Source organism: Syngnathus acus, chromosome 21, assembly GCF_901709675.1.
Source record: "Syngnathus acus chromosome 21, fSynAcu1.2, whole genome shotgun sequence".
In the NCBI taxonomy this organism is placed as follows: domain Eukaryota; kingdom Metazoa; phylum Chordata; class Actinopteri; order Syngnathiformes; family Syngnathidae; genus Syngnathus; species Syngnathus acus.
This window is the reverse complement of record NC_051105.1, coordinates 8,732,451-8,747,897: the sequence shown is the minus strand read 5'-3', so window position 1 is coordinate 8,747,897 and position 15,447 is coordinate 8,732,451. Positions and strand designations below refer to the sequence as shown.

Below are 15,447 nucleotides of genomic sequence, written 5' to 3'. Positions count from 1 at the left end.
TGACTTCCTGATTGCTTTCTTTCCTGTGACAGTATAGAATGCTTAACACAAATGTAAAAAAGCTTAAAGGGGAAGTGAAGTCAAATATTTTCTTTGAATACGCTATGTGTGACCCCACTAGTCTGAATACCGTAATCTTTATCCATCTCACGGGGGCCGGCCATTTTGCCTTGGTTGAAGTGGGCATTGGTAGTGATGAATTACGATGATGTTGAGCTTTTTTACATTAAGCATTTTAGATTGTCCCCTTTTCACTTCTCAAGTTTGTTCTAAAGGAGCCCTGTGCTGTGTATACTGTAAGTACAAATGTTATTTTTTGGGGTTACTTTAATAGCCAAGTATTCAATTGTCAATTTATGGCATTAAAGTTGATTTAAACTTCACAAAGTTTGTCCGTGTTCACATTTGTCGCCTCTATTTTTATATTTTATTCCCACAAGGACGTGGCGGCAGAGTAAACAGCGTTTTCACAAATGCATTTTAGTGAGGCCTCTTAATAGCCAATACATCTGTGTCCGCAGGCGCGTGTGATACCAGAGGTACACCTCAGGGAGCACATCCATTCTGCTGGGGCCGCAGGCGACAGGCTTCTTTTCATTGGCTTCCATTACTCTTATCTGATCAGGGCCAGGTATCCTCTCCTGCACCATCAACACACTCCTAGGTTGCCCTGACCGACATGGCCGCATCTTTCTATCACTCACACTTAGGACGGGGATACCATTACCAATGTGAAGACTCATTTTATGTTTGACTACATAAAAATAACACTAACAAAAATGTGCCTGCATCAGTGCTGGAATTTGAATTGACAAGCCACATTAATTCATGAAAGCACAAATGCATCTAAGAAAAATGGAGTATTAATTTAGTGTTGTATTGTACTGGCATTACAATAATCTTAAACTCACCACTTTTGAAAAGTCTTGCAAAGCCTTTGCAGACATTTTCAACTGAGCCAAAAAGAGGGTGATGAAAGGATGTCGGGCCAGCAGGTGCACGTCTCTGTCGCCATTCAATCCACTTTGAATACTTCGTTAGCCTTTACGTCATGTGGCTCTCGCTCGCTTTGGTCACCTTAAAAACAAGAACTAGTCATCAGCAGTGTGGGGAAAAACATGACCATCTGAATTTAAAAAGAAAGAAATTGACACGAGTGTTGAAAAATGTTTTAATTGCTTAACGCAGGACAATTTCCATCCCGCTGCTTCCCAACATATATTTCAACATGTTGACATGACACAGAATGATGCTGCCCACTTACTGTACGAACTCTCCTGGTGTTTGTGTCACGTCCACGCTACGATGCGCCCAAACAAAAAGGACAAGCTCTTATTCTGAACAATGACATCGCCGGCAGAAGTGATGCGCAGCATCCTGCACGTCTTCCAAGCATGTTAAGACGACCGGTTTGTTTTGTACATAATCAATTCTTTTAATTCTGCACCAATGTCAGAAAACAATTAAAAAAAAACAAAAAAAAAAAACACGTTCTTAGACACTTTCCTCAACAATAACATGACCATGCATTAGTCTTTCCACTTTTGACTAAACCACAATATCATGAGAATACATATTTGCAAGTTGGCAATACTAACGTCTTGTTGTTCCAATTGAATTGAAGCTGGTTGACAGACATGAGCGGAATATGTCGTTTAGAGTTGAGCCTGGTTAAATACATGTCAATGCTTCCATTATTTCATAAACGGGTGATTTTCTTTTTATAGTCCCCACACAGACGCAACACAACAGACCCCATACAATGGTCTTCTGAAGATGCTTCCAGCTGTCATTTACATAGAAATGGTGCCATCAATATGGGGCATACACATCTTTTAAAAAGTGTTAAGAACTGACCTTGCACTGAAAGTGTTCATGCTCTTTAATGTCTGGTCACAAAACGGGCTAAACATTACAAATATATAATATTTCCCATTTAGTTCAACCTTTTGTTACGTTCCTATCGAACGCCATATGAAAACGACTATTGACGGGAACTAGTGCAACCTGGAGGAAGGCCTGGTCTTTGTGACAAGGCAGGCACAGAGTAAAATAGACAAAATGAACTCCGGAGCAACTCCAGAGCAATGGCAGATATATTAAGGCCATTTTGAAGAATTACAGGAAAAGAAAAAAAAAACACAGTGTCAGACAGCTTGACTTGCTACCCACCCTGAACACAAGTCATTCAGGGCAGTAAAACAAGACAAGACAGTCTCTTTTTTTTCTTTTCTTCAGACCCCCGTCCCCCAAGTCCATTGTGCCAGCCTCCCCCACATCCATGGTGAGAAAAGGCCACTCTTCTCCATTCAAGTGTGTTCAGTTTTGGTGGAATTAAAAAAAAAAAAAAAAGAAAAAAAAAAAAAAAAAAAAAAAAAAAAAAGAGAGAGTGGCATCCTAACTAGTCTTTTCTTCTGCAGAGCCAGGGAGTCCCGGTCCGTCACGACTGTTTTAGACGCTTCCGGGGAGGACCGAAGGGCGGGCACTGCGCCGAGGCCAGGGCACGGAAGGCCTCGGCCACCAAGTGAGGGTGTGACTGGATCATTGACTTCCAGCCGGCGGTCTCCATTATGTCTGTAGCGTGGCTGCGAGCACAAACACAATCAGCTTAATGCACAGACATTAAAAATCAATGAACAGAAATGACATGCCGAAGCAAGTAAGTGGCTTGGGACTTGACATGAAAATTAAGTTAATATGATTTTTTTTTTCTCCTTTCATTCTCAAACTCAACTTCAGGCTATTTAATGCTACTCCCAGTTGATATATAAAAAAATTCAATGTATTTCAAAAAACCACTCTGTTATCTTAATTTCAACACTAAATCGCATCTGCGTTGCTACAACAAAAGACTGAACACAAATGGTGCAGCAACACGTAGACAACATACCAGTACTCCGTAATATATTCTTGATCCTCTGCAAAGAACAACTACTATTAGTGCCGTACTGATGAGCTGAGAAAATGTTCACATTCCATTTTTTAAGACGGCCAACCAGTCACAATCACACCATGATAGCTTGCCGATTACTCCAGGCTTGTTAAAGCACATTACACAACCACCCCAGTGAGATGTAGGCGCCCAGCTTCAAGGTGCCATGAAAGCACAAGAATATTAATTGGCTCACAAAATGGGAGAAAAGGGCTTCATTTGCGGAGTTTCTCCAGGTAGAAGTCTATTAATAACTTGGACACAATGATACGACGCCTCAAAGTGAAAAGGCAAATAGGCAAATAGTGTGCCGTCCCGCCAGGGCTAAAACAATGAATTCTAATGCATCTGCGAGGGACCCAGATAAGCGTGCGTTATTCATCTTGTGTCACATATCAGCTAATTACGTACTTGCTATTCCAGTTCTTTCCATCTTTACAGCCCAGCTGTCTGAGGACACTGCACCTATGGCAAGGAGATAAAAAGGTAAGCATTCTGGGATGGTAAACAGAAATGGCAGCAGAAATTCATCACGGGAGGTTTTCTCCCCGCCTCCCCCTTCTTCTACAGAGATACTTGCCTGTTGATAAAATCTATGGCTTGTGCTTTGAGCTGCTCGGCACTGTGCAAGTCTGCGAGGATGAGGTTGTCGGCCACATTCTCCACCGAGAGGCTGTTGCACAGGGCCTCTTCACACATGACTTTTAGACGCTCCAGAGCGTACTGGAAATGCACAGAGAGAGCAAACGCTTAGCTACCCGCTCTATTGTCGAATAACGTCAAACCATAGCACACAGGTGAAATAACATCCTATCCAGTGATTACAGCAGACTGTGACTAAAATAATGGTGAGGAAGGAAAAGCTCAGTGCTAAACCGGAAGTACATAATCTACACAAAAGTATTGAGACATTTAGCCTGAGACAACATTCATATTGCTCACCACTATTCGGAAAGAGATTATTAATACAGGAGCAACACAAAAAGAAAGAGAATAAAAATAACACTGATGTATGACAGTTTCCAACATGCAGGTTTGCAAGAGTAAATTATTTTTGTGCTTACTTTGTCTGCAGCTGCCAGCAAGTTGTCTGCCATCTTCTCCAGGTTTGGGGCCTTCCCTGTGTAGATGAAGCCCATCATTTCCTTGAAGACGTCAGGGTCCACGTCGCTTATATCGACACGGTTCTAGGAGGAGGGGTAAAAATTAGACAAAATAAAAATAACATTCTAAATAAAGTTAGTAGTGAGTCACTTTGTACCTTTTTACTCTCTTCCATTTCATGCTCAAACATCGCGTTGAAGACAGGCGACCTTGCTATGAGAAACAGATCCAAGAGTGATAAATATAAACGCAGTCAACAAAAAGCTTCTTCAGCGGTGTACAGCACTTGTCAACGTGTTGAATCACAATTTGTGCTGCGTGGTCCACTTTTACCCCAGCAGCTGCTGGCACCATGTCGAATGGACACAGTGCTGGAATAGTCAGCAAGGCTTTCAGTCTCGCTCGGGTCAAGCAGGGTAGTTGGGTGGATTAGCAGCTTTTGGCTGCTTCAGACCAGCCAGGAGTTTCCGACCCCCCCGGTAGCCTTTCAAGGTGCTTATGGCTCTGCGAGGGAGGCCACAGGTCTCACAAAGGCCATTTTCAGCACTTCTCTGTCACGGGCGCTTGTTAAATGCCCTCAGAGCAACATTTACAAGGCAGGATAAATCACACCTCCCTAATGGATTTGCAGGCAGGAAGCATCTTCATGTCAAGGTATTGCAATTACATGAGAACCCCGCCACATTCCTAATGGCAACTTCATAACAAGCAAGTTATAAAACGGTTTGGGCCAAAGCGTTGCAAAGCACCCACTCAAGTCCTTCATACCTGCCAGGATGGATTTGTGGGCTTTGAACTCCTGGCCTCCCACGTAGAGGCTGCAGTCGGTGAAGCGTGAACACTCCCAAAGGTTACCCAAGTCATCAGACAGCTGACACTCAGGTACCTTCAGCATGTTCATGTTGGAATGACCAGAAACGTTCACAGAGTCCTGGACAACGCTGACCTGCTCAGACGACACAACAATGCATTGTTGGTAGCACCGTTGGAGAGGAGAACTTTTGCCTAGTTGCAGAGGAACGGTTCAAGTTGAGCAATTACCTCACAGAAAAGCGTAAGTTTGTCATCAGGCAGAAGTCCGTTGGCTTCATCTAGGAGGAAATCTCTCCTGATGAACTTTTTAAAGCCCCAGTCTTTGCCTTGGACAAACCTGTAGGCTCTTTGGCTTTCTGCAACAACAAAAAACAAAACAAATATGGCTTTCGGATTTTTTCAAACCGGAGCGGCACAAGTGCATGATGATGATGTCCCTTACCCATCGCTTTTGTCTCCTCTCGTTTAGCATTCAGCAAAGAAAACTTAAACTTTGCTCTGACTTCACTTTTTGGACAACTAACGAGAAGTAAATACAATGAAAGATAATCTTTGCTTTCATCATCGAGTCCCTTTGGATTGACTCGCAGACACCTGTCAAGGAGGCAGAAAGCCATCAGGAGTGTTCAAAAAGGAAGTGACACGCTGGCAACTAATGTTGCCCAAACAATCGTGTCAGGCCTTCGGGGATGAGCCTCCCGCTTATGACACACCGACCAATTATCATGCAACTACAAAAGGCATGCTGACTATTTACGATGCTTTTGTACCACGCTTTGCAATTTTTGGGGGGGAACACATAAAAGAGACTGCAATGTTTATATTTAAAAAAAAAAAAAAAATCACAATAATAAATAACACCCCTTTCTTAGAGGTTCTAATTTTACATTTATATAATATATAAGTAGAAATGAGTCACGGACCACTTCATCTTGTCGTTAGGGCCCGAGGAGAAGGTTGAACTCTTCAGCACCTCCCCCATTTCTTCTCTGCAAAAGCTAAAGTTGTTTATGGTCCACATGTAGGAAAATTTGACAACCTTGACCTTGGCGCCAAAAGAAGAAACATGAAGCGTGTTTAGTATGACGGAACATGAGGATGTGCTTCTGTGAAGAGAAGCGAAGCCAAGTGCTGATTGCTTCCAACCTGTGTGTAACACCAGCTCTCTGCCACAGGTCCACTTGACATCTCCCCAGGAGGAGGGGGGGTGGGGACCCGTGACATCACCACTTTGGAGGTAGCACTCGTGTCTCTAAAGCACTAGACGGTGCAAAAAAATATTTGGGCAGAAATTGAATTTCACCTGACAAAAAAACAAACAAACTGACTTTGAAGCAAAATTCCAGTCAACAATCACAAATGCTCAGTCAGTTCAGACTTTACTGAGCTCTCTCATGCTTTTTTACTATAGGGTTGTACAGGCAAGACAAGGCAACCTTGCCAAAATATTTAAGGACCTAACTCGAGTCAAACCTTTCCAACTTGTAAATAAATCTCTGTTTTGGCAGGAACACACCTCGGAGCATGTTGCTGTGGCACTTGACAACAATTGCAAATGTGAAATGGATTGCCTGACTCTGCTCTGTGGAGTCAATGCTACAGTTAACAAGAGCATATGACCAAAGAAGAATTGTTTGTTCAGGGGTATATTTGTGAATGTTAGAGTTATTATACCCTAATCTCCCTCGCAGGACTGATCTAACAGGTTGTCTGGCTTTGCTACCAGGAGACAATCCAATGTAGTGGTTGTGTGAGCCGACACCGCTGAATGCAAATGCAACTCTGCTAGTACCTCCAAACTTTGGGTAGAATTTGTGGTCAATTTTACAAACAAAACATACAATGTAGCAGCAACATAGTAGAATTTACAAATGTGAACTTAAGTCTCACCTCTGAGCAGTTTTAAGTAAATAAAAGGTGGTCTATGTCTAGTTTTTCACAGGATACTTCATGGTCCCATCTTCATGTTTCAGCCTACAAGGAAAAAAGAGCAAAGGACTTGGAAATCACCTCGTGTCTCAAATGAGAGCTTACACATTACTAGTACACGTGTCTGAGTGAAGTTTCACTACTCATAAAAAAAAAAAAAAAATACTTTCTAAAAATAAATGTTGTAAAATCAGCCGTTATCATTAATTTATGCGTAGTTAGTTTGGGCTGTGAATACCTTGCATTATAATTATTGAGTCATTTATTTGTATTTAATGCTGTTGAAGCAGACCATATTGAATGAAAAGCAAAACATTCATCTGGAAATGTTTCAATAAGAGTAAGCACAATTTAGATTCTGGCTGCATTGCCATTCAAAGGACAATGATGCAACTGGCACTTAGCTTGTTTGCATGAAATCAAGACATTTTGCCCAATTAAAAGAACAGAAACTCCATGAAACATTCTTGATACTGGAGGGTTAACTGAAATTCTTTTAACATCACTTCAGTGACACACTACATCAGATTGTCAACACCGTTTTCGATCAATGTTGTCTCGCGTATTAACCATCATTAACGCCCTATTTAACACGACTGCAATTTCCCAAAAAACAAACAAACAAAAAAAGAAAGTTATTTCCATCAACTCACATCAAGACGAGAAAGTCTACTAACTAGCGCGATCGGACTTAATCCAAACTAGCATTTTAAGTTCTCACTAGCAAGGGTAGCGTTGCTTTCTCGTTAGCTTTTGACCGCAAATGCTGCTAACAACAATCAGCTAGCTTGACACAAACACTAAGGACATATTTGTCTTCGTGTTAACACATACGCGTGTATATCGACGTCGCTGTCGTGGAGCAATCCAACAAATAAATCAAGTATTAAACTAACTCAGATTATCTTGACATAGTATAAAACAAAGGGCCTTTGCAGTTCCTTTGACAGAATGCTAGCCGATCAAGCTAACGTAAGCCTTCACGTTTCGATGCAATATGCTGGTGAGAAAACAACGTCGGCTAACTAGCAGCTAGCCTGAGCTAATATGTACAGCGCCTGCCAAAAAAGTTGGAAAATTCATCGTGACGGCGTACCTTTCAATTTCATACTTCCGTATGTATCGAGTAAGGTACGTCGCTTAGTGTCACAGGCGCTCCTGTCACCATCCGTTACTTTGGACTCTTTTTCAGTGAGACTCTTCACAAGGTTTCTTTGTCTAATTTATATCTGAGCTAGCTAAGCGTACTGTCTCTGGCTGATTTGGTTGCTATCTTAGCACGCTAGGTGGCGTCTACTGCGCACGCGCAATTTTCGAAGCCGACAAACGTCAACATACGAGTAACATTTTGATTATTATTAATTTAAAATTAATTCATTCCATCATCATAAGCTATTTGCCAAAAAATCACAATTTGCACAGCATGAGGACGGTTCTATACCTCGGCGAGCTAGTGAAAGGTGCTGATCTAAGTTTTTCTCCAGGCCCAGGTTGTTCCTCTCTTAAGAATCGTTGTCCACGTCGTCATCAAAGGGTTGTTTCACGTCAAAACCTCATATGACTAGTACAAAGAATTAGGTGCAATTACCATCAGAAAGGTTCCCGACATTACTTAGCACCCTGCACGGTCAAAGTTCTACTGATACTAACCCACACTTTTTTAAAAAGCACATATTTTGATGTATTACATTTCTAGTGTTTTCTTTAAGTGACTGAGCATGGCTATAAAATTGCACCACACTATTTTATTAACATATAACTCGAGAATCTTTTTTGGGGGAAATTGCTTGTGAAGGTTGAGGCTGAATGAAAACTTTTGGAATATTATTAATATTATTCAGTATCAAGTAACACTGACTGTCTTTTAAATATGATGATATTTCATAAAAACAACCTCACTGGGTCATTTCTGACCCACTTATGCATCAAATCAATCAATCAAGACATTTTTTAGTAAATAGTGAAAAATGTAAAATGATTTTGGGATACAAACTGAGGTCAATGCACTTTGCAGACTAGATAATATTTCACTTCAGCCACACCATGCAAAATAAACAATCAAAATTTCAGTGTGTTACCATTAAACTACTTAGCATAAAAAACTAGTATGTCCAATTACTTGTATTTCAAGGCAACACTGTAGCAATGGGATTGTCCCTTTATTTATCCAATTTGTCTCAGAGGGGACCACAATCATGTCAACATATTTGGTCAGAGCGATTCGACTAGCAAAAGAACTGTCACACAATAATACCGTACATTCAATAATCAACAACTCTGGTGAGTATGGAGTATTTATAATTAAATGCTTTGTGTTTTTGTCATGTTATTAGATAAATATTGATTTTTAAATCCGTCATATGTTGTCTGCGGCACAGTCTCGCCTTTTGTCAAGTATTGATGGATTCTATAATTGAAACATGATTGCGGTGGTATTAAGAGGTAAGGCCAAGGAAACAAATTCACGGCCCACCACCGCATCTTACACTGGCTTCAACATTGTGTCCCGCATCGTGATCGTAGCTTTTGCTTCCAACGTGTGATGTCTTAAAGTTATTCTACGGCGTACCTCTCAATGTTTTGGATCCTGTCTTATTCTTGAGTTTGAAGGACTCAGTGGTCGAAGAGGTGGGTTCATCATCTTTATACACTATATTGCATGTTCACGTTTGTCTGAAACTTGTCAGGCTTGATGTGTTAGATGAAAACCCGAGTTTAATGCTCAGCCAGCCTTCGCATTGTCTTTCTGTGGGCCTCTGATGTTTCTCCACTATAGCAAACACAAAGCGGCTTGGGTTAAGCCATTCGCTGAGATGGGACTCTATAATGGCTCCATGTAGGCCTGTGAAAACTAATTTCCCTTCAGATAGATCATTGGTGTCAAACTCAAGGCCCAGGGGCCAGATATGGCCCACCACATCATTTTATGTAGCCCGCAAAGAAAAATTTTGCATCGAATAGTCTTCACTTTTTAAAAATAGGAATATTGCTCGCAATTTTTATTACCATTCATCCTTTCAAACTATTTGAACAGTTTTTACGAGTCTCTGATTTCAAAATTAGTTATTTATCAGTTTGTTGTGAAGCCTATAGTGTATGTATATAGAAGACATTGACAGTCTCCAATCAGTATACATTCAGATATTAAAAGTTTGTACGGCAATGAAGATAAACCCATCCCAAAGTATGAAAAACAATTTGATCTTGGTTACATATATTGCACGTTTTTGATATGGAAACTCCTAGCAGGTATCGTAGCGATGATTCATTGACCTGTCTTGAAGTCGAGAGGCTGGGAGATAAGACCACTAGACAAGAAGATAGTGGGAATGCTTATCAGGGATTTGAATCGCTTTAATTTAAGGGCAAGAGGACTTTACTGAATATGTCAGCAGGCAAAAAAAGCAGGAAGGCTCAAGATGGTATTTTGAATACTTTTAATATCAAAGCAGTATATATCGGGTACCTCACGTTTGAACCTTGTAAAATCTGACTTAAAAAAAAAAAAATCACATGACTTTCCAGATTAATGTGGCTGTTTTTACATTTGATACCAGAGGGAATAACTGTGACCACAGCAGTGACATGGAATCTATTTTAGTCTAATTAGAGGTCCTTCAAATAGTATTAATGTTCTTCCTGGCAAGAATCCAATGGCCCTCGTGATGAAGACAGATAGAGACAGCTATAAGTTATAAGGTAGGAGAAAAAGGCCACAGTGACAAGATGAGCCCTGCTGACCTTCTCAAAACTTGGTCATTGTGAGTAAAATTGAGTGTGACATATAGTCTAACGCCTTCTCTCCTGGCTTTTGGAAAATGGACTCATAACATTCAACAAAGAAGTCATCTGAAAAAAGACTGATTCGGATCTAAATAATGAAATATATGGTAATGACCCAAATATGAAAATTGGATATATTTCAAAGAAAGAAATTATAGACCTGGAATATATATATATTTTTTAATGTATGTACTTTATCATTGGTAACTTGAACTGCTGATGTTTGCCATAGAGGCGTCGTTTAAAAACATTTGATTTGCTGCAGCTTTTCTTTTTTTTTTTTTTTCCTGAGTGCTTGAAGTTTTTATTTCAAACTCCACACAGCACTGGAGCCAACATTTGATCCCGATACTTCTGGATTACGGAGCAGTGTCATGTGACAATTCAAATCTTACCTGACAAAATGTGCAATGAGTCAAATACTGCTATCATAATTTGACTGTTTTCTGCAAATTGAACAGTAAAAAGAAAGCAGAATCTTTTGTCTAATAAAACGCCAAACAAGATGAAATTAAACTTGGTTGCACTTTTTTTTCTTAACTAAGTGATTCCATTGTCTCCCTTCCAACAAATCTTGGAGTTTTTTTTCACAATGCTGACGGGGCTGATTGTGCGGCACGAAGCAGATGCTCTGTTGCCAGCATGGCCGCGGCCAATTATTGTCATTCTTCATAGCTCATCTCTCACAGAGCAGTGAACGAAATTACACACTACATCCATTATTAATATGCCACTTGGTATGAAAACAAGAGAGCAATTTAACCAACATTTATCCTTTAAAGTGTTTGATACTTAAACATGAGCCCTATTTTCTTTGAAGGATGTACTGTGATGTTATTAACATAAATACAAAGCAATACCGAGATACATTTTGTGTTACAGCGACTCAGATTGCAAGTCCGTGAAGCGTTTGCAGTGTAGGCAACGCTGAATTTAAAGACACTGAGAGGACCTTTGAATGAAGTCGGCTGTGTTCACACCCACAACGGCGCAAACGTCCATTTGTATGTGTGCCTGTGTACAGAAATACCAAACTTCACACTTGGATTGTACTTTTGGAATAAGCTTGGGTTAGGCACAAAAACACAAATACACACACACACACATACACACACACGGTTGTCAAATTCAAAGCAAAATGACGTTGTTAAGAGCAAGCCACAGTAAATCCTCACCGATTTGTAAACAATGAAGCGTCTGTCATATTTGAAGGGGGTTGGGGGTGCAAACACAGTTAAGAATAAGACGTCAGGACTTGACGGCGACGCAACTCATTTTCTCATGCAGCAGGCTGATGATAACCTGTCGTTCTTCTGGTCCGCTTCACACCTGCCAGGAGCTTCTGCTTTTTGACAAGCTCCTGTCTTTTTCGGCCTTTCATCTACACGCTGCACAAAAGAGAGTTTAGAAAGTCTTTTATCTATGCCTGGGGGTACACTTCCTTGTCAAGAGAGAAATTCATCCAATTAAGCCGATGGTACGACACTTACAAAGAGCTCAGAACAGGAAGGGGTCCAAATGTTTTTCCATATTTCATTCTGCATAATCACCAAAAGCTTAAAACTGTACTCTTGAACTCAGCTTGTTGTTATGCCAACGCGGATTCTGTTTCGTGGTCTAAAGGTTACTACGACGATGAATAGAAATGTTTTTATTTTGCAGTTAATTGCCAATAAGATCGACAAGCACATGCAAGGATAAAATAAAAACATCTCAGTATAAACACAATGAGACAGACAAAAGTACCTTTACAGTGTTTAAAGCTTGAATTGGAAGTCAGTTGGAATGCAACCAACTTTACTCTCTTGTATTTTCTCCTTGTACATTGCATTTGCAAAGCACATAGCGGTGCAGTGAAAAGATACCCGGTATGGATGCATTACTGAGAGACTGTCCGTGAGCAACTGCTGATCCTGGGAACCGATAAAGACAGCCGGGCTTTCTGAATGCTAGAAGAAAAAAAAAAAAAAAAGTGGCTAGCGAGAGTCACGTATACCACACAGACTAGGAAGGTCACCGACTGCCAAGGAAGGGCCAGACGTTCTCCACAATGCCCTCAACGTCTCTGTTTATTGACATTATTCAGATATTGTGAAGGGTTGGTGCAAAAGAAAACATGTAATGGGCTGCCAAAGTTAATAAATACAAAAATCACGACATTGTGATATTGGCCTCTATCCATCACGGCATGTGGATTGATTAGAAGATAATCCTCCCTATCGCCACTTTTGCATATGGTCGTTTTAAGGACATGCTTATCTTTCGCCAGACTAATTTCCCCGCACTCTTTGATAATCTGCATCCATTTGCATTTGTGAGCAAAGCAAGGAGTCACGTTTACGGACGACTTTTACCGTGTGACCTGTAAATTCAGAAATTTGTTTCTATATAATATTTATAAATAATTGTTGAAAAGATTGAGGACTATGTAGAGCTCATTTGTGGAGATTAAGCACGATGGTGACAGTTTAAAGCACCGTGGTTGCTCTCACGCTGGATCAGTCCAATTTTTATCCATGTTGATTGCAATTCATCACTTTTCTCAGGATGAGGAATAAAACCCAACTGGCGCTTTCATTCTTTATTGCCATTTTAGCAAGCACATTTTCTAGCAGTGTTTAGTCACTCATTTTCCTCCACTTTTCTGGGCAGGTGTGAGGCGGCCCCTTTACAAATTAGCCAACGTCCCGGGTAATTTCACTTTGATTAATGCAGATGCGTTCGTCTTGGCCCGCACGCCCCACCTACAGTCTATTTGGTATAAATTATGGAAGCTATTTTGCTGCACAAATCCAGCCCTCTCCAATAAGGTGCTGGCTCATGTGTCGACTGGGGCCTCCAAACTACCCCTTTGCCTGCAGGAACCACTAAAGCTTTTAATTGCCTTCTGTGCAAATGGTCCTTATGTACTTGATAAAGTATGTGCAAAGTCACACATGGGTGGGCTGACTCGCTGCGTGAATGAGGGAGGGGGAGAGGGAGGGAGAGAAGGAGACTACGATCCGTGATATCACAATGATTCGGATTATGCTGTTTAGCCTACCTGTACAGCTAGTCGCCCACGTGATTGCTTCCTTCCTGTGTACATTGAGAACCAGTCAAGTGGCTGGTCGCCCCCCCCCCCAGTTAAGCGATAAATAAGTGCAACTTCAGTGGAAATGATTGCATTCTGTAACGTGCCAGAGAGAAGCAGGCCATTATTAATGTGATTCTTGTCCTGACAATGCTATTTTCTAAAAGGTAATTGCAGATTCAGATCTCTGAGAGGGCCTGACTGAGAGTAAATGGCACCTCTTTAATTACAGTCTCCTCCACGTCTCCTCTATCGAGCCACGGAGATGTTTATCGCTCCACGGGATTGTGGGGAAAATGACTCTAATGGGAAATGACCAGTGTCTGGGAAGCTGACTCAGATTAGAAGCGACATTTCTAATTGATGGCTAAAGAAATCCCCGGCTGGGTGACTGGCAAAAGTCACTTTGGTGAAAATGTAATTGGAGTGATTGGAAGGGGTTTATAATCTCTCCTGATGTAAGCTTGTGTTCACTCAGACAGCAAGAAGAAGCAACAAAGCACAAATGAGAAATTCAGTAAAGTTTCGCACTGTGGGATGAGGTGATCATTTGGAGACATTTTTGAAATGAATGCTGAATTTTACCACCAAAGCACATTTAATTTAATAATGACTGAAAATTTGAATGTTTGTCTGTCCTTGTTCGTGTCCAGCAATTGACCCGCGATCATTCCAGAGTGCAGAGTATGCAAAAGGTTTTAGTCAAGCAGCCCATGGTGATCAGTGCTCCATACCTCCTGCCGCCGCTGGTTTGTGGATTTTAACAGCTGCTGAATCCATCAGTGCTTTCTGTCAGCAGTAACAAATTCGCTGCTCTTTTCCACCTGTCCCTCATTAGTTGACATTCGGGCGCCGGACAGCAGAATCTGTGAGGTTTTCCAACTGATGTGAAATGTTGAAATGACAAAATAATAACCACATCTGTCTTGTGCATGGCGGTATTGACACAACATTACTGCTAGCAAATTGTTTGTGTGTTCCAAAGATACTTCAAGCTTATGACTTCTGAAGCTCCTGACATTTGACGGCTGATGGGCGCTTCGCAAAATGGCACAGCTGGAAGTGGCAACTGAGATTTGTGTGTGTGTGTGTGTTTGTGTGGCAACAATTGCAGCTCTTATATATATATTATTCATTTGGAATAACTATTGCAAAAAGCCTCAAAACACAGAGTCATCCCTGCTCACTGGGCTGACGCAATTGAGGCGTACTTTTTGGAATTTGGTCAAATTCTGCATTGAACAACCCGTGTCGTTCATTCCATCATAATTGGATAGCAAATGGGCTAAAGGTCATATAAAGTCTAAAACCATGATAGCTATAAGAGGGCTGAGCTAACAAAAAAAATATTTTAGGGAATATTCAAGCCAACTGTGTAAATAAGGTTGAAATGATAATCGAATTAATTTTCTCCTACAACTATCACACATTCTTGGAATGTGAAATAGCAAGAATTATTTATAGACGCAATACCTGTTTAGAAGAGATATAACGTAATACTGTTAGACCTAATCTGTTATATTCTGCTAAACCTGTTAAACATTTGGATAGAAACAGTCAGTTTACCCAGAATGGTCTGTAAAAATCTTTTTTGGACTTCTTGTTTAGTTTCTACTGTTATCTGATTAAAATACCACCAACACAGACATGAGCAGGCCATGCCTAGTGTACATGAAATAATCAATGCAAACCACCTCTGAAAAATGCGCTGCTAAAAATGGAATATTGAAACACTCTCACCTACACCATAAACGTACATACGCCCGCACACACACACACACACACACACACACACACGCGCAGTCAACTCATT

General features: G+C 40.8%; 1 protein-coding gene across 2 annotated transcripts; it reads right to left on the bottom strand.

Annotated features, from left to right (window-relative positions):
- Positions 1–1,157: 1,157 nt before the first annotated feature.
- Positions 1,158–8,066, bottom strand: spopla (speckle type BTB/POZ protein like a). Of its 2 annotated transcripts, none has more exons than XM_037239474.1 (12): positions 7,875–8,066; positions 6,740–6,823; positions 5,996–6,109; positions 5,773–5,894; positions 5,292–5,443; positions 5,078–5,205; positions 4,805–4,982; positions 4,194–4,249; positions 3,997–4,119; positions 3,513–3,655; positions 3,344–3,397; positions 1,158–2,585 (listed from the first exon to the last, which is right to left on the bottom strand). In XM_037239474.1, the coding sequence occupies exons 3-12, from the start codon at positions 6,071–6,073 to the stop codon at positions 2,441–2,443; spliced, it is 1,179 nt and encodes a 392-aa protein (XP_037095369.1). In that variant the 5' UTR covers positions 6,074–6,109; positions 6,740–6,823; positions 7,875–8,066; the 3' UTR covers positions 1,158–2,440. The 2 variants fall into 2 exon arrangements, with proteins under 2 accessions (XP_037095369.1, XP_037095370.1); XM_037239475.1 differs by lacking the exon at positions 7,875–8,066 and adding an exon at positions 7,613–7,752.
- Positions 8,067–15,447: the final 7,381 nt, after the last annotated feature.

Coding starts and splice junctions, on each gene's coding strand:
- spopla (XM_037239474.1), bottom strand. CDS start 6,073: ATGTCACGGGTCCCCACCCCCCCTCCTCCTGGGGAGATGTCAAGTGGA. Junction 5,444..5,772: donor CCTAACGACAAGATGAAGTG/GTCCGTGACTCA, acceptor CCTCCTTGACAG/GTGTCTGCGAGTCAATCCAA. Junction 4,983..5,077: donor AACTTACGCTTTTCTGTGAG/GTAATTGCTCAA, acceptor TCGTCTGAGCAG/GTCAGCGTTGTCCAGGACTC.